This window comes from Colletotrichum godetiae (genome assembly GCF_030913485.1).
Source record: "Colletotrichum godetiae strain CBS 193.32 chromosome Unknown BDP55scaffold_42, whole genome shotgun sequence".
NCBI classification, from domain to species: Eukaryota; Fungi; Ascomycota; class Sordariomycetes; order Glomerellales; family Glomerellaceae; genus Colletotrichum; species Colletotrichum godetiae.
Genome location: NW_026851290.1, coordinates 169,144 through 189,803, shown reverse-complemented (window position 1 = coordinate 189,803; position 20,660 = coordinate 169,144). Strand labels below are relative to the sequence as shown.

Below are 20,660 nucleotides of genomic sequence, written 5' to 3'. Positions count from 1 at the left end.
CACGATGCCGGGCGATGCCGCTCCAGGTTTAGGCGGTACCTGCAGCTCTAAGTGCACTCTTCTCCACCCCCCCCCCCCCTTTGCGGCATTCTGACTGGTCTATCAGCCAAGAGTCCCCCGTCTGGTGCCGGCTGACATAAGACACTCCACTCGCCAACTTCAACCTCAACTGCACGAATGGGGACGTTTGCCATCACCCAGTCAGCCCTTTCGACGCCATCACGCCGTCTACACGCCACGCGAAACTTACGCCAGCCTACCTGACGTTGTCCCCCCAACGACGGGTTGACGGGAATATTTCAAACCGTCAAGAACAAAGGAAGGAAAGGGGGGCCCAACGGCCGGGTACCAGAAGTTTGTAGAGAACTGCTCTAGAGGTCTTATTGATCGGGTATAGAGAATTTCAACCACTCGAACCCGCTATCTCAGTAAGGTAATCTCAAAAGCCTATCCTCCATCTGTGAAAGAAACCCAGAAACATCCATAGTTTCCAGATGTCAGCGTGCGACAAACCAAAGGACTCCATCCTGATTTCCGAGTCCTCCATCCTGTCCTTGACTCGCCCAAACCCCCAAAGGATAGGAAGCCAAAGAAACATCAGCAGAATGCAAAACCATGAGAAAACCTAGGCCCAACCGCCAAGCCAAGTGCCTTCCGTAAGAGCAAAAGTGCAGATAAGCAGAGCTAAAAGGAGAAACCCGAAGCAGTGTGCAAACTTCATTCGTCGAAGCCATCTCGGCACCCCATTTTCGCCTCGTCTTGTTTCCCAGGTCTGTTGTACTCGACATTAGTGACCAAGAGTGGGAGTCAGGGCGCGGCGGATGATCGCCTCAAGCGTCTGGTACTCGTGCATGGCAAGAGTTGCAAGAGTCATGCGGTCGAAGTCAGGTCCGACACGAAGGTTCAGCTCGCGCCAGAAGAAGCCAAAGTAGCCGTCGGTGGCATCGCCGATATTGCACGTCTGGCACTTCTCCTGGAACGACTGCATCTCTAGGTTGCGAGTAGTCTCCTCGCGGATAACGGCAAGGTACCACTGCCAAAGACGACGGGTTAGCTCAAACTCTTCATTCCCGAACCATGAATCCAGAGGAAAGACCGTATGACTTACCTCGATGACATCCAGGGGAATGCCATTCTTGGGGACCAGCACGTAGAGGTGGCGCCAGCTCTCGGCAAAGCGCGGCTGACCAAAGGAGCGCTGCTCCATCTCGCTCATGTCGACAATGAAGGCAATGTCGTCCTTCTGGGTAATCGAGAAGCCCTCGCAGCGCATCGCCGCGGCGACGACTCGCTTGACTAGACGGTGAGTAAGGTTGACCTCGTCACGCTTGTCGCGGATGTTGCCCACGAGGATGCGAAGAAGATCGCACGTAGCCTTGTACATGGCATGACGCTGCTGAATAGTGACGTGGTTCTTCATCTGCCAAGGGAACTTGGTCAGGGTGCTAATGAGGCACTCGAAAGGACGCTGAGGGCACTCCTTCGAGAAGGGAGACTGTAGGATAGTTAGCCACAGGCCCATAAGCACACGAACTGAGGGGACTTACGCGGTGGGGAACCTCGACATGCTTGACGAGCATAGTCATCTCCTCGTTAGACACGAAACCCTTGAAGTTGTCCCAAGGCTCCTCGTCGTTGTTGGGGAGGATGTGGGGGTGAAGACCAGCCCAGAATACACCCCTGGCGTTGGGGAACAGGTCCTTCATGAGAGCGGCCTGACTAGAAAGTTCAATCTCGACAGGGCGCTGGCCGATGCGGGTGACTCTACCACGGTCGAGGTTCTGATGATGCTTCTCGACGGCCTTGGAGGCATCCTCAAGGGTGTCGAACTCGACGTAAGCGTCAGTGGTCTTGCCAGTGACACGCTCCATGATGATGTGAACAGGCTCATCCGTGTCATTGAGCATACGGGAGTTCCGACCCAGGATAGCAATGATCTCGGAGCGGTTGGTGACGAAAGGAATCTGGTAACGTGTTAGTGTCTATGACAATGACGACGAAAGGCCTTGGGGTGAACAAACATTTCCAATCTTGATGACGCCGCGAACCACGAAGTGAGAAGCGCGGGGGGGAGACTCAACGAACGGAAAGTTCACTTGGTGCAAGGCCTCATTCGCGGTAGGTCGACCAGTGGGACCACCGGTGAGACGGTTCAGCTGCGTCGATCGCTGAGCCCGGATGTAGTCAGGCACCGTATCGCCATAAGTCGCAATAACTTCCTCAAGCTGGTAGCCACCCTGAAAAGTACCCTGGTAGGGGGCCTGGTAAGGAACATGATACGGAACGATTGCCGAACTGTTGCCAGCAAGAGGCATAGCGTGAAGCTGCGGTTGGGACAATCCCGCCTGCTGGGCAGGAGCAGGCATGTTCTGGACGTTGGCAGCATGTCCTCCGTTGTTCGAGTTGGGCTGGTGAACCTGACCGGTGGTATTGTTCGGGACGGGCGGCTCAGCATCGTCGCGAGGAAGATTGTCGAAGTGCAAAGTGTCTCCTGTAGCTGCAGGGAAAGGGATCTGGCCAGTCGCGAGCAAGTGGGTGGTATCGATCTGCGAGCCAAACATAGGCGGCTGAGCAGCGCCAACGTGTGAAGCTGAAGACACGAAGGGGTCCTGAGTGCCCGAAGCAGGAGTATTGACACCATTGTGCACCTTGATCAAGTTGAACTTGGGAGGCGCTCCAAGGTGGCTCATCGTGCGTGGAGCGAAGTTGCGTGGCTCCGTCATGAGACCAATGTTACCGACACCCTTAGCCTTCGGGGTATCGCTGCCGGGACTGGTTTCAAAATCATGATCATCATCAGCAGTCAGATCACTGACTTCCTTGCCGCCCTGGTTGTGAAGCAAGCCAACGTTGTTCTGGCGGACAGGGGTCTGGATGCCCAAGTTGCCCATGGAGGAGCTGCCAGTGAGCTGCCCGTGGTTCGCCTGGCTGGGCATCTTCGGGCGTGTAAGACGATAGCCAGTTTCGACTGGTCCATCCAAGGAGGAAGCTGCACCGTTCGAGCCAGATCCAAAGTTCTGGGCGGGGATCGACAAATGGCCCTCGGTCTTGCCGTTGGTGCCAAGATACTGACGCGTACCGTTAAGCTCAGCGATCTCAGACTGATCAATCTTGAGGCGAGTGTTAGATCGGAATCTTGCTGATCAGAGAATTTCGAGATGTTATGTATATATACCTTGCTAGTGGTCTGTTGGACCTGAGAGTTGGGAACCCAAGGCGAGGACGAAGGGTTGAGGCTGGAGCCGGCCAAGATGTAATGCTGGCTCTGCTGGCTACGACCGAAAGGATCAGCGTCCAGGCAGGCCCCGCCGGGCTCACTGTCGTGCTCGCCATTGTCAATAGCAGTCTCCGTCTCCATGACAGTCTCCGGCAAGGCGCGAGGCTTGTATGTAAACTGAAGGACACTATTTTGCGCGCGCCGCTGCATCTGCGATTGTCCCATCTTGCCCTTCATACCAGGTGCCTGAGAGTATACCATGATGTGCAACACTCAGGCGTAATCCTTGTTGAGAACAAGGAGAACAAGAATGATGTCGATAAGGGATACTGGTGGCAGTAGATGTGGTGAATGTACGTGATGACAGTAAGTGCTCTGGAAGTATGCGATTAGTGATTGAGTGAGCCACAAATATGAAGAAGCTTGAGAATCAAGCCAGGCAAAAGTATGAAAATAGGCGAGTGTGATCTGGGGACGAAAGACAAGGCGGGAGCAAGCGACTTGAGAAGGTGGAAGCAGAGAATGAAGGCGGGAGCGCACAAGGTGAAGGAGATTAGATGCTAAACGTAAGGTGATGAACGCAGGAGAAAATCTAGCAGATGTGATAAGCTGATGGAAATCGGCGGAAGTAAGGCGAGTGACTCTCCATTGTAGTCGATGAAAGCGACGTCTCAAGGATCGACCCGATAGCGCAATAGCTTTCGTCCGAGAAAGCCTTCGTCGCTTCTCTGGGATCAATCGATAACTCAGGAGCAGGCGAAAGAGACCGGAAGAAATATCATTGCCAAGAAGCAATGCGGTGAAAATTTCATGGATGATGGAATGCGCTAGATGAGTAGAGAAGGAGACAACTTACTCTTACTGCTGGAAAGGTAGACTGGCCCAAGAAAGCAGTTGGAAATCACCGTACAGTGACTTTTGGGTATCTGTTGATGGAAAGTTGTTGGAAAGGAAGATGTGGAAAGGTGAAAGGGATAAGAGCCAGAGGCTTGGGGGTAAAAAAAAAAAACACGACCTCGCCGTCGAGCAAAGCCTGAAGGGACGAAAGGAGGGAGGAAGGGGGGGTGGTGGGACAATAAAAAACCAAAACAAGGTGAAAAGAGCTCTCTGCTGCCAAATCGTTGCTTCCAGAAAGAGAACCTGCGACGAGAAGAAGGGTGAGAAGTAAAATAAAAGGAGGCTCACCAGAGGCTGAACGAGTATCGTGTGAGGCAGGTAGCCCAAACAAGGTCGAGCTGAGAACTGAGCGTATTTTCGGTTTGTGTTGTCGATGAGTAAAGGTCGATAGAATCAGCAGACCCTGTAGACTGTGGAATCAGAGTCTTGAGTACAGGATTGCACTTGAGACCCAGATTGTTCGTCGTGATGATGGGGAAGGGATTTGCTGATTGAGGTTGTGATATGGGTAGGAGAAGTGGAAGGAAGTGGGTGGAGAGAGGAAGATGTGAAGGAAAAAGTGGCTTCTGATTTATGGCATAGAGGGACGCCGAGGCGGCAGCAGGATGGGTGGTGGTGTATTCCATCGTGGCCTGGTGGGGTGGGGTTGAGTATTAGGTCGTGGTTGCATGCCAGGTCAGGACGACGACAGTGACAAGATTGGGTTGCCTCAAGGCGCAAAGACGCTTGTTGAATGAAATTGGTATCAGGCGTCTTACGCTTCTCAGAAAAAGCCGATTCCATCTATACTCAACAACCAGCATAGCCTCAATGACACGGGGGCGGTAACGTTGAGCAGACTATCGTCGGGGCGACTCGATGAAATTGTGTAGCGTCGTCGTCTTTATGACGGCCAGAATGCATCTAGGATTAAAGCTCAATTACCAGCTGTTCCTCGCTCCAGAATGAGGTCGACATAGTCGTTTCCGACCATGTGATACTAAGTCTCGCAATACCCACACGGGCTTCTGACTTTCTACAACGATTCCATGAGTGAAGCAAGGAGTTATATCAGAACACGCAGCACTGACATACAAAATGTGATCGGGAGACAGTTGTGTTCATAACGGTAATTGTTTATCAAAATGGAGGCTCCATGTCGTCGTGCCCACTCGGCCCCGGATTTGCGGACCAATATCAAGGTTGGAACCATAGTGGATCCCGGTATTCCGGGAGCGCTCGAGCCAACATCCAACTGCAACTCATGATTCCGGTCCATGACTTCTACGTGGCCGAGGTCCTCGTTCAAATCACACGATTCTGGCCGTGAGATATTTGAATATGAGCTCTTAGCGTGTGAGACGCGTGTTGTAGGGTATTTTAATCGAACTAAGGGGGTCATCAGTTGTGTCCGCTTGGCGCTGTAGTTGCGACTATGACTTACGGGAGTCAGGAAAGATTCAGCAACGAATCTGGCCCTCGCGTTCAACTGTATATTGTCAGAAACTGCACGGCAGAAGCATCAGGAGTGAAGAAACGTACGAAGAGCTTCATTTCCGAAATCTCCTTGTCAACCTCCTCCATGAATTGAATAATAAAGTCAACTAGCTTGTGCTTCAGCATCTCCTCGGTATGAAAGTTCGTAATCAAGAATGAAATGTCGTATCCCTAGTATAGTAAGTCAGCGTGACAGGTTGATATGGATGTGATAAGCCACGTGGCATTGCAGCTCCCAGGAGCTACGCCAAGTACTTTCGTGCTGTGTCTCATACCTTGATTGGCTTCCTTCTCAATATGAAAAACGACTCGGCTCTCTGCGTCAGGAAACGAGTGAACTTGTGGACGAGGATGTGCTCGATTTCGTCGGCCTGCTTGATCTTGATGGATATCCGCACGGAATTGATACTCGGCTCGATCAGAACTCGCTCGTTTTCGTTTCGGGCAATCGTGAGGGGCGTCAGGAGGACTTCAGGCGATGTTTGAGCCTCGATCTCGGGGACATTGTGACGTTCGGCGGTTTGGGAAGCGAAGTTGGAGAGCGTCAGGGCGGACGTCAGACTGCTCCGGACGGCCTGGAGATAGGGTCGCAGTGATTGAGACTGTACCACAACTGTTAGCAAAGACGCAGGTCCTCCAATCGCAAGCATCCACTAACCATGATGGAGAGACGTGACCGCGTCCAACCTTTGGTGATGCTGAGAGGTTGGAGTTGGATGTTGACCGCGGGGCTCGTGAGGTTGGCTCAGCCGGAAGCCTGACGTTTCGTAGTGGGGCTGGTAGCACCGCCGTACCTTAGCTCCACATCATGCGTAGCTGTCACCGCACTTCGCTGATTCAGCCGGAAGCTATCTCACGTGATCATCGAGCTCCTTTCTTAGTGGCGATCCCCCGCCTGTGCCCTTTACATGAATATTACGGTATATACACTTAAACGTTTGGAATCTCATCTCAGCGGACTAAGGTAGGTAGGCAAGCTTCACATATGGTCCACGATAGACTGTAGCAGTGGGTGACTATTCAATTGCTTAGCATTGAAATGCAGGATATAAATTCCATAAGCTTGACTGGTTTCTCTCGAGACTCCTTGCCCCCGAAGATGCTGGAAGACTTTCGAATGCATGCGGAAGTGTTAGGACCAAGGGCATATTGCCAAAAGCGAATCGGCAGCTGAAACGGACCCTGCAGGTACACCGCTTCCCCGCTACGTTGCCGTGTGGTCCTTTGTACAACCTTGCCTCCCTTACTGCCCGCCCACCTCAAGGTTCCATGCTTGGTAGGTACTGACGCAACCCACCTGGTGCCTTCAACCAACTCGTCCTTCAGCAGCCCGTTTCGCAACGAGGTTTTATTCCCAACACACTGCAAAAGCTACTCCCAAACTCTGCAGTAAGGCCGAACTGAATCACAAAAACAACGATGGCGTCAATACCCGGTAAGTAGCATTACCCAAATAATGCGTCTACTGTTGTCTGACTTGTCACACAGTCACCGTTAGCCACCAAGGCACCAAGTACCAAGTCGAGATCGATACCTCCTCCAATGGCGAAACCTTCAAGTACCAGCTCTACAGTCTGACTGGCGTTGAACCTGAGCGACAGAAGATTCTCGTCAAGGGCAAGCAAGTCAAGGATGACGATGACATGGCCAAGTTCGGCCTCAAGGCCGGCGCCACGCTGATGATGATGGGCAAGCCGTCTGGAGAGAACGCAGATCTCGCTCGACCCAAGGAAGCCGTCAAGTTTGTCGAGGACATGACCGAAGCCGAAGCAGCCCAGCAGGAAGGGGCCACTCCTGCCGGCCTCACCAACCTTGGCAACACCTGCTACCTTAACTCGACCCTCCAGACCCTCCGATCGATCCCCGAACTCCAGACAGCCTTGACCACGCACAAGTCGGGTAGCGGTGGTGCTGGCAGCAGCTTTGGTCTGACTTCGACCGACATTGCCACTCAGCTTACCGATCTCTACAAGAACATGTCGGAAACACAGGGTGCCATTCCCCCGCTGACTTTCCTGAGTACACTTCGCATGGTGTACCCCCAGTTCGCCGAGAAGTCCAAGACTGGAGCCGGTTACGCCCAGCAGGACGCCGAGGAAGCCTGGTCCCAGATCATTTCCCAATTAAAGCAGAAGCTCTCCGAGTCTGAGGGTTCTTCTTTCATCGACAGCTACATGGCTGGAGAGCTTCAGTCAACTCTGGAGGCCGATGAACAGGCTGCCAGAGATGGTGGAGAGGAGGCTGTCAAGTCAAGCGAATCTTTCCTCAAGCTCAACTGCCATATTGATGCTACTATCAACCACCTTCGCGACGGTATCTTGGCTGCTTTGACCGAGAAGTTGGAGAAGAAGTCTTCGGTTCTGGATAGAGACACGACTTACACAAAGAAGTCGCAGATCTCACGGCTTCCCAAGTATCTTACGGTCCACTTTGTACGATTCTTCTGGAAGCGGGAGGTGCAGAAGAAGGCCAAGATCATGCGCAAGGTCACTTTCCCCCACGAACTTGACGTGGTTGAGTTCTGCACCGATGAGCTGAAGAAGGCTCTTATTCCTGTGCGCGACAAGGTTCGCGAGATTCGCAAGGACGAAGAGGATATTGAAAGGGCCCGCAAGAGACGCAAGATCAACCCCGTCGACAGAGGCGATGTTGCTGGAGCTTCTGGAGGCCCCGAGGGCAAGACAGCTCTGGAGAAGGCCAATGACAAGAAGGCCGAGAGAGCTGGAAAGCCTGTGGCCACCACTTCTGATGGCGACACAGAAATGACTGAGACTTTCAAGACCGACGCCGAGGTCGAAGCCGAGAAAGATGCGGCTCTTACTGCTGCGAAGAAGGAGCTCTATGCTCTAGTCAACCAGGATCTGGCCAAGGACGAAGGTGCCAACCAGTCCGGAATCTACGAGCTGCGTGGCGTCGTCACTCACCAGGGAGCAAGTGCCGATAGCGGTCACTACACTGCGTATGTCAAGAAGACTGCCCCTGTCGACCCCAAGACCGGTAAGAAGGGCGAGGAGGACGGCAACTGGTGGTGGTTCAACGACGACAAGGTGTCGGAGGTGACCCCTGACAAGATCGATGCCTTGGCGGGTGGTGGCGAGTCGCACTCTGCTCTCATCTGCCTCTACCGGGCCATCCCTCTTCCGACAATTGATAATGAAGGCAAGACCGAGTAGGAAAATTTAGCTGCTCAGAGCTCTTGAGGGGCATCGACTTGGCGTTTTCGAGCGATAACGAGGTTATGGGAGGCATGCAAAACGAGCCGGTCACAAAGGGATAAAGCACTTTAGGACATAGATAGACGGGTTGACGAATGTAATGGATGTTCTTCATTACCCAAAAGTGGTGATCGCTACAATTATTCCTTATCTTTATGTAAAGCTTGTGAATGGTCTTCTCTTGACCTGATTATACAGAATTACCCATGGTGCCTATCGAGGCCCTACGCGTGGGCTGGTCGCTTTTGCGTTGCCGCTGATCGTGATCTTCTGCCTCGAACTACACAGATCTTGTTGAAACAGCACCCTTTATCCTGCTTGGGTGTGCTTACTACTTGATGCCGAGGTCTTGTTGGCCATGATAGAACGTCCCCACGTCAAACTTTGTACGGCGTCTGTTGTCAACTTTCTGGCTTCTTCACCTCTCCTTCTTTTATCCTCTCATCCAGGAACTCGAGCTTTCTTTCCCATTTCCGGCGCTCCGTGACTAGCCGGCCACGCTGGCCCTGCAGGAGGGAGATCTGCTCGTCATGAGGAGACTCCCAGAAGCTTTGTCGGTCCTGAAGAGGAAGAATCCGTTAGTTTTGATGATGCAAGTTGACGTCTTGTAAATGTGCCTTTACCTCTTTCCATTCCTTTTGTGTCTTCAAGCCTGCGCCATAAGTGGCACCTGTGAAGATGATGGCGGCGCAACCAGCGGCTGTGAGGCCAGCACGAAATTTTGTGAAGCCGCTCATGTTTCCACGGTCTTTGCTTTTGACACTTTCCCCCTCTTCAGCTTCGAAATATTGGTTCCTTCTGCTAGATTTGCAAAGGTGCTTCACCAGTACTCTCTCCAGACTTCTCTCGATTTTTTACTCCTCTTATCGTCCACACCGTTTGACCGTCGGTTTGAGGTGGTCAGTTCGTCGGTCGCGGGAGAGAAGGGGTTCCAACGGGAGCGCGCAGAGACCGACGAGAAGGATGAAGAGGCAGATTCAATCGAAGAGTCGGTGGTCGTAGAATCGAGAGAATTGGCTCGCCTATGGCCCTGGGGTCTCTCGAGCGGCGTTGATGGAGAATGTCGTCGCCGGGTCTTTGCTTCGAAGGGATTGTATTCGCAATCGCAATAAGGAGAACAAGAATCGGTTGTTGAGGTTGGTGTCGGCGTTGAGGGGTCTGTAGCGGGGGCGGGCGCAGCAGAATACGGCCAAGCTGTGAGCTCCAGCGCGTTCGCGTCGGTTGTGTCGGTGCCGGTTATGTCGGTAGTTTCGGTGGCAGTAGTCCAGCCAGGAGTGGAAACGCCGTGGCGGAGGAGGCCCCGCTGCAGACGTTGGCGCCGAGGAAGAAGAGGAGACGAAGGGAGCCCCAGCGCTCTTAGTAATCGTCCTGTCAGAGCCGGGGTTGGCGTGACGTCGTCGCTTCGGGTCATTACTGATGTTGTGGATAATTTCAATCAAGTTGCGGGTAGGAGGGAAAGAAAAAGACTCATAAGAGGCGAGTTCGTGCAACCCGTTACGCCTTTTGAATGAGGAGGAAGTTACAAAATGACCAAAAAGGCAGTTAAACGACCAAAGTGTGCGGGAGACATTGACCTTTTTGTCGATTGCGCCATTACAAACCCCGGAGCGAGCAAGAAGGATTGAAAGATAAGAGACGTCTTGTAAGAACCACCAGGACCCCAACTGCCTTTTTTCCACTGCCCAGGGCATCCTCAAACGGGCTTATTCATTCCCACTTCTACTGGTGCGTTGAAACAAACTTCGTGAGAGCATTTCTATTCTCCCTCCTCTTCTCCTTCCCCTCACCAATCACCCCTACTGCAAAGCAGCGTCCATCCTCCTTTCCTTGAGTCTTCTGATCTCACATTCGCCACAATTCTTTCTTAAACCCCTGGCTCTTTCTCGCCTATTCTCTCCCCGTCAAGCAACGGAAAGTCGCCGCAACATTCACTTTCGAGCAGTGATCACGACCAGGTAGTTCTTGCCCGGGTGGGGTTCTGGTACGAACCCCTGCTCGTTACAGCCCTTGCTGAAACCTTTTCCACGGCGCACCATAACTGAGGATCTTCCTCTGCTACAAGCCCAAAAGCCTTCTCACATTCCCTTCCCATCCCCGTCCTGACCTATCCTGGACCGCATAAAACCAGACAGATGTCACAAAGCCAGATGACGGAGGAGTAGATGGGACGCAGCCTGCGGCAAGTGCACGCGAGAAGCGACGGACTGCTACCGTTTCGATGGCCTACGCTGGGGTCAGGAGAAGATGCGATACAGGGGCTAGTAAGAGGGGAATAAAAGGCTTGTCTTCTTGCTTGTCATCGTCAGGGAGATCAGAAGAAACATCGGACACACGACATTGGAAAGAATATTGAGAAGAGACTCAGCACTGCTGCCCCCGCATAACCTTGGCTCGAATTGGCAGATGTCGTTGGATCTTGGCCTGGACCGTGGATTCGTCGGCCAAAGTTGGCACTTGCAGGAAACGAACCATCGATGAGCTGTGTCATGGCCAGCGCTACCTATGCTTCCACAAGATCTCTAAAGGATATGCGCAGAGCTGAGATGGAGTGCAAAGACGGGAAGAGCGGGACGGCTGGAAAGCCAAATTCGGCAAAAGGCAGAAAAGTCACGTCAAGCCCATCCGCCTCAACTTCCTCTCATTTTCACAACCCGCCATTCCACATCAGAATCCGGGCCCCTTTTCATGCGTTAAACGTCACAAGCACACATACACACGTCAAGACCTCGCTGCTGCTGTGTGACAGGACCAAAAGCTGACTCGGGGCGTCCCTGCGCCTCCCTTCACTAGACCCCGAAGAACACTTAGACATCGGTAGAGATCGCATAACATTTCCCACACACCACCATTCCGAGGTTACATCCGCTGTCAAATCGGCTTTGCGAGACGATTTAACTGCATCCGCCGCCATGACGACTCCCCGCGCATTTGTCATCCGTCACGGCGAGACGGAGTGGTCTCTCGACGGCCGGCATACCGGCAGTACCGATGTCCCGCTCACGGCCAACGGCGAGAAGCGTGTACGAGCCACCGGCCGCGCTCTGGTGGGAAGTGATCGCCTCATTGTGCCCAAGCGAATTTCTCACATGTGAGTTACGTGTAATTATCAAACCGGATGAGGAGCACAACCTACTTCTTCCGTCTCAGGGGTCCAGACTTGCTCTCCACCACATGTTTTGCGGTCTAGCTCCTTCAAGTGAAGTCACTTGGCACTTATAACCAATTCCAACGTCATACTTCCACCCTGAGCTCCTACTGAAGTAAGGTCAGCTACGTCTCCCCTCGCAAACGTGCCCAGCGCACCTTTGAGCTTTTGAACCTCGGCATCAACGACAATCTGCCCTGGAAGGAGCACGGAGAGATCGAGGGCAACGGCCCGCACTGTAACGCCTGCGTCGAGGTCACTGAGGATATTCGAGAATGGGACTACGGTGACTACGAGGGTATCACGTCACCGGAGATCCGTCGCATCCGCAAGGAGCAGGGCCTTTCTGAGAACTGGGACATTTGGCGCGATGGCTGCCCAGGCGGCGAGTAAGTCTATTCCTAAGCCAAGATGTTCTTTTCCCCTGTACGCACGTCAGGTCGTCATGTTTTCCAGGACAGCGTCGGCGGCGATCTAGCCATCTACGTGCTCAGACTCGTCAATGACGCTTCGAGGAGACATTTATATATGATTGACGTGTTGTTAAGTCTCGCCATCTGGCCAGCGGGAATTTGACGACTAATACTGCCTTGCTAATAACCCCCTTAGGAGTCCCCAAGACGTGACAGAACGTCTGGACCGCCTGATCAAGGACATCCGCGACAGGTGGCACAGCCCTGTGATCGGCAATAAGGCCGCGCCCAACGGGGATGTCCTCGTCGTTGCTCACGGCCACATCCTCCGTGCCTTTGCCATGCGCTGGGCCGGCAAGACGCTGCAGGACGGGCCAACGTTTCTGCTCGAGGCCGGTGGTGTCGGTACTCTTAGGTGAGTTTTCGACCAAGGGGTGCGTACTATGTGGCGACGAGCCAGGACTGATTCTGGGATACTACTTTAGTTACGAGCATCACAGCGTTGATGAGCCTGCTATCTTGCTTGGAGGTGCTTTTGCTGTTGATATCGTTGATAAGGAGTAGTGGGCACGGTCGTCTCGGCAGACTCAACGCATGACATTTACGAGTGAGCTCCGCTCGTCTGCAGATAGACAGGTTCAAGCCAGCGTACGAAGCTAAGTTAGATTCATGACATTTTGAGCCTATCGATATCTAAACCTTGGTCCCCCGCGCCAGGAACACCCGCCTCTTCATCCCCTGCCCCGAACCATGGCCGTGATCATGTTCCTTTCCCTCCCGATGGCTATGTCCATGTCCATGATCATGTCCATGCCCATGCCCGTGCCCCCCAAAAACAACACCACTCCCAAGCTCCTCCATCCTAAAATCCCCACCAGCACCAGCCTGCTCAAAAATACTCCTCATCCTCTCCTCCGAAAACCCGTGATGCATAACGGTATGCGCAGCAGGCAACGCATGGTCCATCTTCTCGTGCGGCAGAAAATCGAGGATGATGAATACCCCGCCCGGCCTCAACCTCTCCACCAGCCGGCGGGCCGAGAGATCCGGGTCCTCAAAGTGGTGGAACCCGAGACCGACGCCGGCGACGTCAAAGTCGCGGAAGCGACCGCCGTCGTTGCCGCCGTCGGATGCGAACGCCGCGGGGGATGGATCGGACGGGTCCGTGAGGTTGCCTTGATAGGCGTGCATTTCGTCGGTGGTGAGGCCCTGTTTTGGTCGAGGAAGGTGGTCATGTCAGTCATCAGGTCAGCTGAAAAAGCCTTTTCCACTTCTCGCAGTACTCCCGCGTCTTTCCGCTTCTGTTCTTTTGCCTTTTTTTTTTTTTTTTTTTTTTTTTCCTTTTCGTCTTTTCTTTTCATGTACGTGTCTCCATGTCTCGTGTACTTTTTTGCGGCAACTTGCGCAGGGGCTTGTCATCACGCAATATCTTCCCCGTGCGCCGAGCTGCCCGCACAACCCGAGCCCGCACAGGCTTGTTCGGTCCACGGCCGAGCAACTCAGAGGTAGGGAGGGGTAGAGTGCGGGTTTGCTCTCGAGACGGCAACTTTGTCGAAGCAGGGAAAGATGGGATGAGATGCGATTTTGTGAGATTCAGGGGAGGGGTGGGTAGGGTGAGAGAGACAGAGCCCAAGATTCAAGACTCAAGAGGGGGGGCGGGGTCGGATCGAAAACCGCAAAAGGAGAGTGCAAAGGTTTGCGATTGTCCACGTCATGTCATGGCGGGGTTCAGACTTCAGAGGTCAGCAGGGCTGAGATGAGACCAACATGAGGTGTGAGAAAAGGTGCGAGGACGGACCCGTCCGTCATTCATCGTGGACGACGACGCTCAGACGAGGTTTCTGACTTTCCTTCCCCCCCTCCTTCTCTACACACAGCCACGACAGCCTTTTTTTTTTTTTTTTTCTCACTTCCCCAGAAGATTGTCTGTGCTCTTTGCCGAAACGAGTCCGTTAGCAGGTAGGTATCCGTGTGAGGCGAACGATCCGGTCTCTTTTCTTTCTTGTGTCTCTTTTGTCTGGAGTCGAGCCGAGTCTGGAGCGGCTGGCCCCATGGTCTGGTCTTTTTTATTTTTGCGTCTGGTGTGCGTTCACACCTTTGCTTCGAAACTCTCCCTCCCCTCGCTCTCTTGTCACTTTCCTACTTGGATGCTGGCTTGTACGTCGCGGGCAGAAAGGTAGGGGGTAAGCGGGAAAAGAAAAAGGTGTGGTGTGTATGTAGAAATGACAGTTGAAAGGGGAAACAGAGCTATTTTGAGGCTTCTCTCGCCCTGTTTGAACCAAACATTCAACGTCAACGTCAACAACGTACCTGGTTCTCGGCCCGGGCGTTGTACGCTGCCACCATGTTTTCCGAAATGTCTATGCCGACGCAATGCGTTGTGAACTGCGCGAGGGCCTATTGTGTTTTTTGGTGTTAGTGCAAGTTGCCCAACTATAAGTCTACAGCCCAGGCATCATTTCTGCACTTCAAGTATGCTAAACACTTGAAGAAGGAGAAGGCTAAGGACACGTGGACACAAGAGGGAATGCACGACAGCTGAAACAAGAGCAAACAAACTTGCGTGACGGACAGGAGGTGATTCGTGAGTCGTAGAGTACTCGAGAGGGTGAAGCTCCGCTCACAAACATGTTGTGAGTAACAATAGAAGACGAGAAAGAATCAATATCCTTCGATTTCTAAGGGATACAAAAAAAAAAAAAAAAGAACTCACCCTTGATATCAAACCCGTTCCACAAGCGTAATCAAGAAGTCTCACGGACCGGCCACTCGCCGCCGCCGCCTGCGCTGCAGTCTCGCTCTCATTGTCCTCGTCCTCGTCATCGTCGTCGTCGTCATCATCAACGACCCAATCGGCACCGATAAAGTCCTTGCGCTTGCGAATCTCCTTCTCAAGCTGCAGAATAGTCTTTTCGTACTTCGCGTCGTACTCGGCTGCTAGCTTACTACGCGTGGTAAATTCGTGTAAGTCAACTTCGTGTCCACTCGATGTTTTTTACGTTGCTTGAAATGAGAAAAATGCAGTTTATGAAGGATGGGACACATTGAATAAGAGGTTTCGGTCTTATCGAGTAATTCTCGAAAAAAGGAGAGGGGCTGAGGTGAGTACATCTGAGAGTGGTGATGAGACTCGAGAGGCTTGGGTGTGTTTGTCGCGCTGCACATCTGCAGGAACCCGGGGACGGTTGAACGCGGACAACATTGAATGTCACTCGCCATTCATCCTGTCATGGCGCTCTTCCTTCCTTCAATAGGCAACGTAGGAAACGGTGTGTAAATGTGAAAGTTGTACGTACTTGAAATAAGCCTTGTTGGCGCTGGCAGTATCATTCTCAGCCATGATTGTCGTCGGGCTATATTCGGGGAATGCGACAGTCGGCGGTTGTTTTCCCCAACAGATATCCAAGCGTAGTTGACGTCTCGGTGTGTACTCGGTATGTCCAGGATTATCGAGATCTTGGGGCGGTTCGGAAATTCGTCTTTCTTTTCGTTGTAACCCCTCTTTGGCGTTTGCTGTCTTTTGATTGGAGGAGGAAAGAAGAAAGAGAAGTACGCTGGAGCAGGGGGCTACTGTCTGCAAGTGCCTTACTCAGCTTCAACAAAGTTGCTTGCAAAAATAGACAGGACCGATATGTCAGAGTTTCTTGATCTTCAATGTGATCTACCTTTAGTTCACTGGATGCTGCAACCATTGGGACGTTGCTTTTATTCCTTTTTGCACGGAGAGTTTTCGGTCACTTCGTAGTGTACGTTTGGCTCAGGTCCGCGGAAATGATCCGGCCGGAAGGGGTCCAGCGTTACTATGTAGAAACTCGGCGATGGGGAGGAAAAAACAAAGTCTCCAGTCCACACAAAAGGCTCCGGGAGGTAGTCCCCGAATGGAATGATGAGGGGACCACACACGAAAAAGAGTACCGGAGCGGGGGAATGGGATAATTGTGGAGGCACGGACCGCTACGAGAAAGAAAGACTCTCGTAGAGAGAGCCCTGGCACGGGCGGGCAGCGAGGGAAAGTGACGCCTGAGGCTGAACCCCGCAGGTGAGGTAAGCTGTCTGCCCCTTCCCCCGCTTCAACAGCTTAACAGCAGTCTATCCATCACGTGACTAGATACGTGTGAGGCTGGGATGGCACGGGGGCGTGGAGAATTTCGGGGTAGCTTCAGTATTGTGGACTCTTCCCCCGTTCGGTTGTGGCAGGAGTTCAGTCGTAATAGTGCCTGAATCCAAGGCGGAAGGGGGGAAGGTGTGGAAAAGGAAGAACGGCGAACTAATGGAGATCTGTCCCGTTTCCCCCTCCTCCTCCTTCCCACCCCGAACCCGGCCCTGCCTTCCTAGCAAAGTTGAACGGTACCTTACCTCGCACCGCGTCTGACAAGAAGGTCGCGGCCGCCGCGCCCCAGGTCTCTCGGGGAACCGGACGGGGGGGGGAGGGGGTTGGGTTGGTGGAACCTTGACATTAGAACCCCCTACCTTTACGAATTCATTACCTTGTGGAGGAGGGATGAAGGAGCCCGTCATCATGCACCTGCGGCTGCCTCGTTATTACCTTTTCCAAGGCTGGCTCTCAGGAGTCAGCGCTCGCAAGCCATGGCACATCCCATTGGCATCCACCATGGATCATGGCCGAAACCCTGGAGGGCCGCCGCTTTTTGCGGCGCGCCTTCGTAGCCCACCGAAGCGACCTCGGGCGGGATGCGAAGACGCACCCGGGGCCCAAATCAGGTTACAGCCGCGGACCCGGCAAGGAAAAGAGAGGGGGGGATGGAATGGGATGCCCGTCCGAAATACCCACTGCAAGCGTGGCAGGTTGGACGGCAGGACCTGACTTGACTAGCATTTGCCTCTTCCGTACTCCGTGAGTTCATGGCGCGTGGGCACACACACACACCAACATGCATCGCTTCGCAACCCGGGCAGCGTTACCTGCCGCCGTCGAGTCATACCAAACAGGTACATACATGACCGGCACTGCAAGCAACACGGAGAGACAGAGCAGCGTTGACAGGCCAGAACCGGCCGTAAGTCCCTTGCACCAACGAGTCGTCTATACCACATTACATATCCGTACATGATACGGCAGCGCAAAAAAAAAAGAAGAAGGTATTCAGCCACCGAACAAGGATTGAAAAAGCAAAGACGAACTCTGAATGAAGCTCGAGAGACAAATGCCGGGGGAGGACAACACGGGGCGTGACCGTGACGGGTTCGACTTGACGGTGTGTGACCGACCGGGGCTGACGGGGGCCACCGCCGGGCGTTAGGAACAGACAGGTGCCGTGTACAGGTTTTCTTGGTGGTAAAAAAACAAGCGGATCGACGCCGATCCTGCTGCAGGCCGCATCGGTCCGCAGCTTGTGACTGCAGCACCATGCGGGCGGTGACGGGCCCAAGCGGCCATGCAGCAGCACCAAAGGTCTCAAGGTCGCACGAATATCTTCGGAGGCCGTCTTAGTGGTTCGAGCCCACCCCCTTGGGTGCTACCTGTCATGCAGCTGGCCCGAAAGAGCGCGATTAGGAGCCCAGAGCCCGTCGTGAATGTCCCAGTCGAAGAAGGGGTGGGCGACGTGGTCGATGGCATGTATGCCCGGCTGCCTGGGGGCTGGGCGCCGATGGGGGACCAGAGCCTAGATGAGCCAAAAAGAACCAAAGTACTGTACATGATGCGTCGCCAATGGACGGCTACCGCAGATGGGATGGGGCATACTTTTCTTGTTGGTCTGCAACTTTGCTGCAAGGTGTCGGCAGCCACGGACGCGCGCCCGGGGGGGAGACATGTCGATTTCTTTGGCGATGGGTGGTGAGCAAGCGGGGAGACGGCGGACGAGGTGAGATGGTGGATGGTGAAGAGCTGGTTTCCGGTATGGTTAGCCAGGCGGTGATGAAATGATGAGTAGAAAAAAATACCCCAAATTGAGAAGGAAAGAAAGAAGACGAAGAAGCAACCCCTCCCAGGTACTCCAGCCAGACTGTCAGACAATCAGACCAAAGAAGAAATCCTCACGACCCCTCGTTGAGCGCTTGCTTTTTGCCGTTTCGGCTGCCTTGCTGAGATGGATTGCACACCTTGAAGAGTCAGAGTCAGGGACCCCTAGAAAGAAGCCGCCCATGATGTGTGCATCCCGGTCGTGCTCGGTATCCGTATGGATTGTTGGTAGATACGTGCTCCCGTCTGCTTCCCATAGTATCCGAGTTCAATTGTACCACCGGCCGCCGCCGCTGCCGCCGCGTGGCTTGCGACGACACAGCTGTCAGATCTGACAGGTCATGTCCGCCTCGTTTGTCCACCAACAACAGCCGTTGTATCGCATGCCAGAATCGTCGCCTGGGTCCATGAGCTGCATCACGTAGTCGAGTGGAATTACCCCCGAGAGTGAAGGTCAGCGAGAAGACTAAGAAAGAAAGAGAAAACTCGCTATTCCTTCTCCGATCCGATACTCGGCTGAACATCAACACATTGACATGATGGTTAATGACAACGGGCGGGTCGAGTACGAGATGAACGGACTCGAGCCGCTCAGGACGGAGTATAGGTCAGTGCAAAAACCACGACGAGCAGGTCAGATATTCTGCTCACCGCTGCTTTGCCGCTGTGGTGCAGCGTGCCTTTCCTGCCCCAACCATCCATCCCATGCCTGCTCCTCTGGGCCAGCCTATCCTCGTTGCCTTCCTGCGTGCTCGAGGACCCCATACAGCCCTCCCCACTAATTCATGTACTAGGTACGCCGCTCACTCAGCACGCTCACGGTGGGCAACGTGAGTCTTGTGTAGTAGCGTGCTTGAGACGCTGCCACGTTTCTCGAATAAGTGCCCTACCATCAGTATGATCAGTCCACCATTGGAGGGATTCGACTGCTTTCATACATGCCTTCTTGCCGACCAGTCTTTCTGACGAGACAGTATGGCATAGAACCAGGGAAAGGTCATGCTCCAGGGAAACCTAGGAAAGTATTCATCCGGATCGTTGGTGGGCCGAAGCTGATTGCAGTCCATTCGATACACTACACGTCCCGCGGACGGGCTGGTCAGCTTGCACGACCTTAGTGCGGCGCGTTCTGTACCTCAGCCATGGTGTGCCGCACCGTACGTAGTTCTCAATCGCCGCCGCTGGACGTGGAGCTGGCCCAGTCTGCTTCGCCTACGTACCGAACGACGATACAAGGAAGGGTTGGGGACGGACTACATGCGCAGCGGGAAGTCTGTTGAGCAACCGTCAATCGTCCATCCGGCATGGATCCTAGCCTATGGTCTCGTCTTTCGGCTGCCTTGTCTCCTAGTCCTTGCTGCGGGTGTCTTCCTCTCCACTGTCCGCCCGTCCAGCCTGCATGTGGCCAAGGTCCCGTGGGAGACAGTTGATGTGGCTGGGCACACACCCGGAACCAGCAGCTATGCATCTATCTGCACGGTGATAGGCATGGACGTTGTAGCTCCTGGCATCCTGCTAGCCCACATAGACTTGCCCTGGGCCATCGATTAGTATTACTGAGAACGTCTGACGTACTGCTGCCCGAATCGCCAACACGGCTAACTGGGTTAGTTTTCCTGGCGGCGCACTTAGGGGGAAGCTCTCCGGCGAGGGCTGTCGCTGTGGAAAGCTTCCGATGGTGGTAGGTTGGCAGGCGGAATATTGCTAGCAACAGCCCTGTTCGAGCTCATTTCTCGACGACGCGTCTCGATCATGAAGCTTTCACCGCATTCTGCCGTCCAGCCCTTATCCATGGTTTTGCCCTCTTTCTTCGTCTGATATCCATCGATTGGAGCCTCAGTCTATTGCGCTGTGCAATCTCCACCCATGGGCTTGCCGCTTGACTCGACTAGGTCAAATTTCCCTGCTCAATCGATCCGGGCTGCTTTGCCAGGTTTGCCCGGCTGGCAGGCTGCGGCATTGTCGTAGCATGTGCAGAAATATTCAAGCGCACTGTGTCAACAAGTCACTTCTTCTCCCATTGGGGTCTCCCGGTGCAGAGCGAGAACTGTACATTACATGGTCTTGGTGCTATTATTCCCGGCCACCCATCCCCACTGGAAGTGATTAAGAACGGGCAGCTTGTCTCGGTAGAAGGGCTGATCGGATTGTTCCCCACGCGCCATCAAGATTCAATCGAATGCTGAGGTAGAAATAAATGACACGTCGTCGTCGTCGTCGTCGTCGTCGCCGCGTCCATCGCCGGCTCTATGATGAGTGTCTAATATGCTTTCACCGCATGATGAGAATGTCTCTGATTAATCTCGGGGCGTACAGAGCACAGGGACAGAAATCCCTTGCTTCCAATACCACCCTTGGTCTCCAACTCGGTAAC

At 53.6% G+C, this 20,660-nt stretch overlaps 6 protein-coding genes across 6 annotated transcripts; 2 read left to right on the top strand and 4 right to left on the bottom strand.

Annotated features, from left to right (window-relative positions):
• Window positions 1-787: 787 nt before the first annotated feature.
• On the bottom strand, window positions 788-3,478 carry BDP55DRAFT_635370 (uncharacterized protein; the record flags this gene model as incomplete). Its single annotated transcript, XM_060572769.1, has 5 exons — window positions 788-1,033; window positions 1,109-1,495; window positions 1,548-1,964; window positions 2,022-3,110; window positions 3,176-3,478. 5 exons carry the CDS (start codon window positions 3,476-3,478, stop codon window positions 788-790), a joined length of 2,442 nt encoding a protein of 813 aa, XP_060425951.1.
• A 1,995-nt stretch (window positions 3,479-5,473) lies between these two features.
• Window positions 5,474-6,240, bottom strand: BDP55DRAFT_731838 (ARP2/3 complex 20 kDa subunit; the record flags this gene model as incomplete). Its single annotated transcript, XM_060579871.1, has 4 exons — window positions 5,474-5,482; window positions 5,538-5,582; window positions 5,636-5,761; window positions 5,866-6,240. 4 exons carry the CDS (start codon window positions 6,238-6,240, stop codon window positions 5,474-5,476), a joined length of 555 nt encoding a protein of 184 aa, XP_060425950.1.
• Window positions 6,241-7,009: 769 nt separating this feature from the next.
• BDP55DRAFT_635368 (ubiquitin carboxyl-terminal hydrolase) lies at window positions 7,010-8,763 on the top strand (the record flags this gene model as incomplete). Its single annotated transcript, XM_060572768.1, has 2 exons — window positions 7,010-7,025; window positions 7,079-8,763. 2 exons carry the CDS (start codon window positions 7,010-7,012, stop codon window positions 8,761-8,763), a joined length of 1,701 nt encoding a protein of 566 aa, XP_060425949.1.
• Window positions 8,764-9,206: 443 nt separating this feature from the next.
• On the bottom strand, window positions 9,207-9,542 carry BDP55DRAFT_731836 (uncharacterized protein; the record flags this gene model as incomplete). The annotated part of the gene is made up of 2 exons (XM_060579870.1): window positions 9,207-9,365; window positions 9,429-9,542. 2 exons carry the CDS (start codon window positions 9,540-9,542, stop codon window positions 9,207-9,209), a joined length of 273 nt encoding a protein of 90 aa, XP_060425948.1.
• Window positions 9,543-11,714: 2,172 nt separating this feature from the next.
• BDP55DRAFT_731835 (phosphoglycerate mutase) lies at window positions 11,715-12,927 on the top strand (the record flags this gene model as incomplete). The annotated part of the gene is made up of 4 exons (XM_060579869.1): window positions 11,715-11,893; window positions 12,076-12,339; window positions 12,560-12,778; window positions 12,849-12,927. 4 exons carry the CDS (start codon window positions 11,715-11,717, stop codon window positions 12,925-12,927), a joined length of 741 nt encoding a protein of 246 aa, XP_060425947.1.
• Window positions 12,928-13,056: 129 nt separating this feature from the next.
• Window positions 13,057-15,703, bottom strand: BDP55DRAFT_559501 (S-adenosyl-L-methionine-dependent methyltransferase; the record flags this gene model as incomplete). Its single annotated transcript, XM_060569905.1, has 4 exons — window positions 13,057-13,572; window positions 14,674-14,760; window positions 15,077-15,308; window positions 15,660-15,703. The coding sequence occupies 4 exons, from the start codon at window positions 15,701-15,703 to the stop codon at window positions 13,057-13,059; spliced, it is 879 nt and encodes a 292-aa protein (XP_060425946.1).
• Window positions 15,704-20,660: the final 4,957 nt, after the last annotated feature.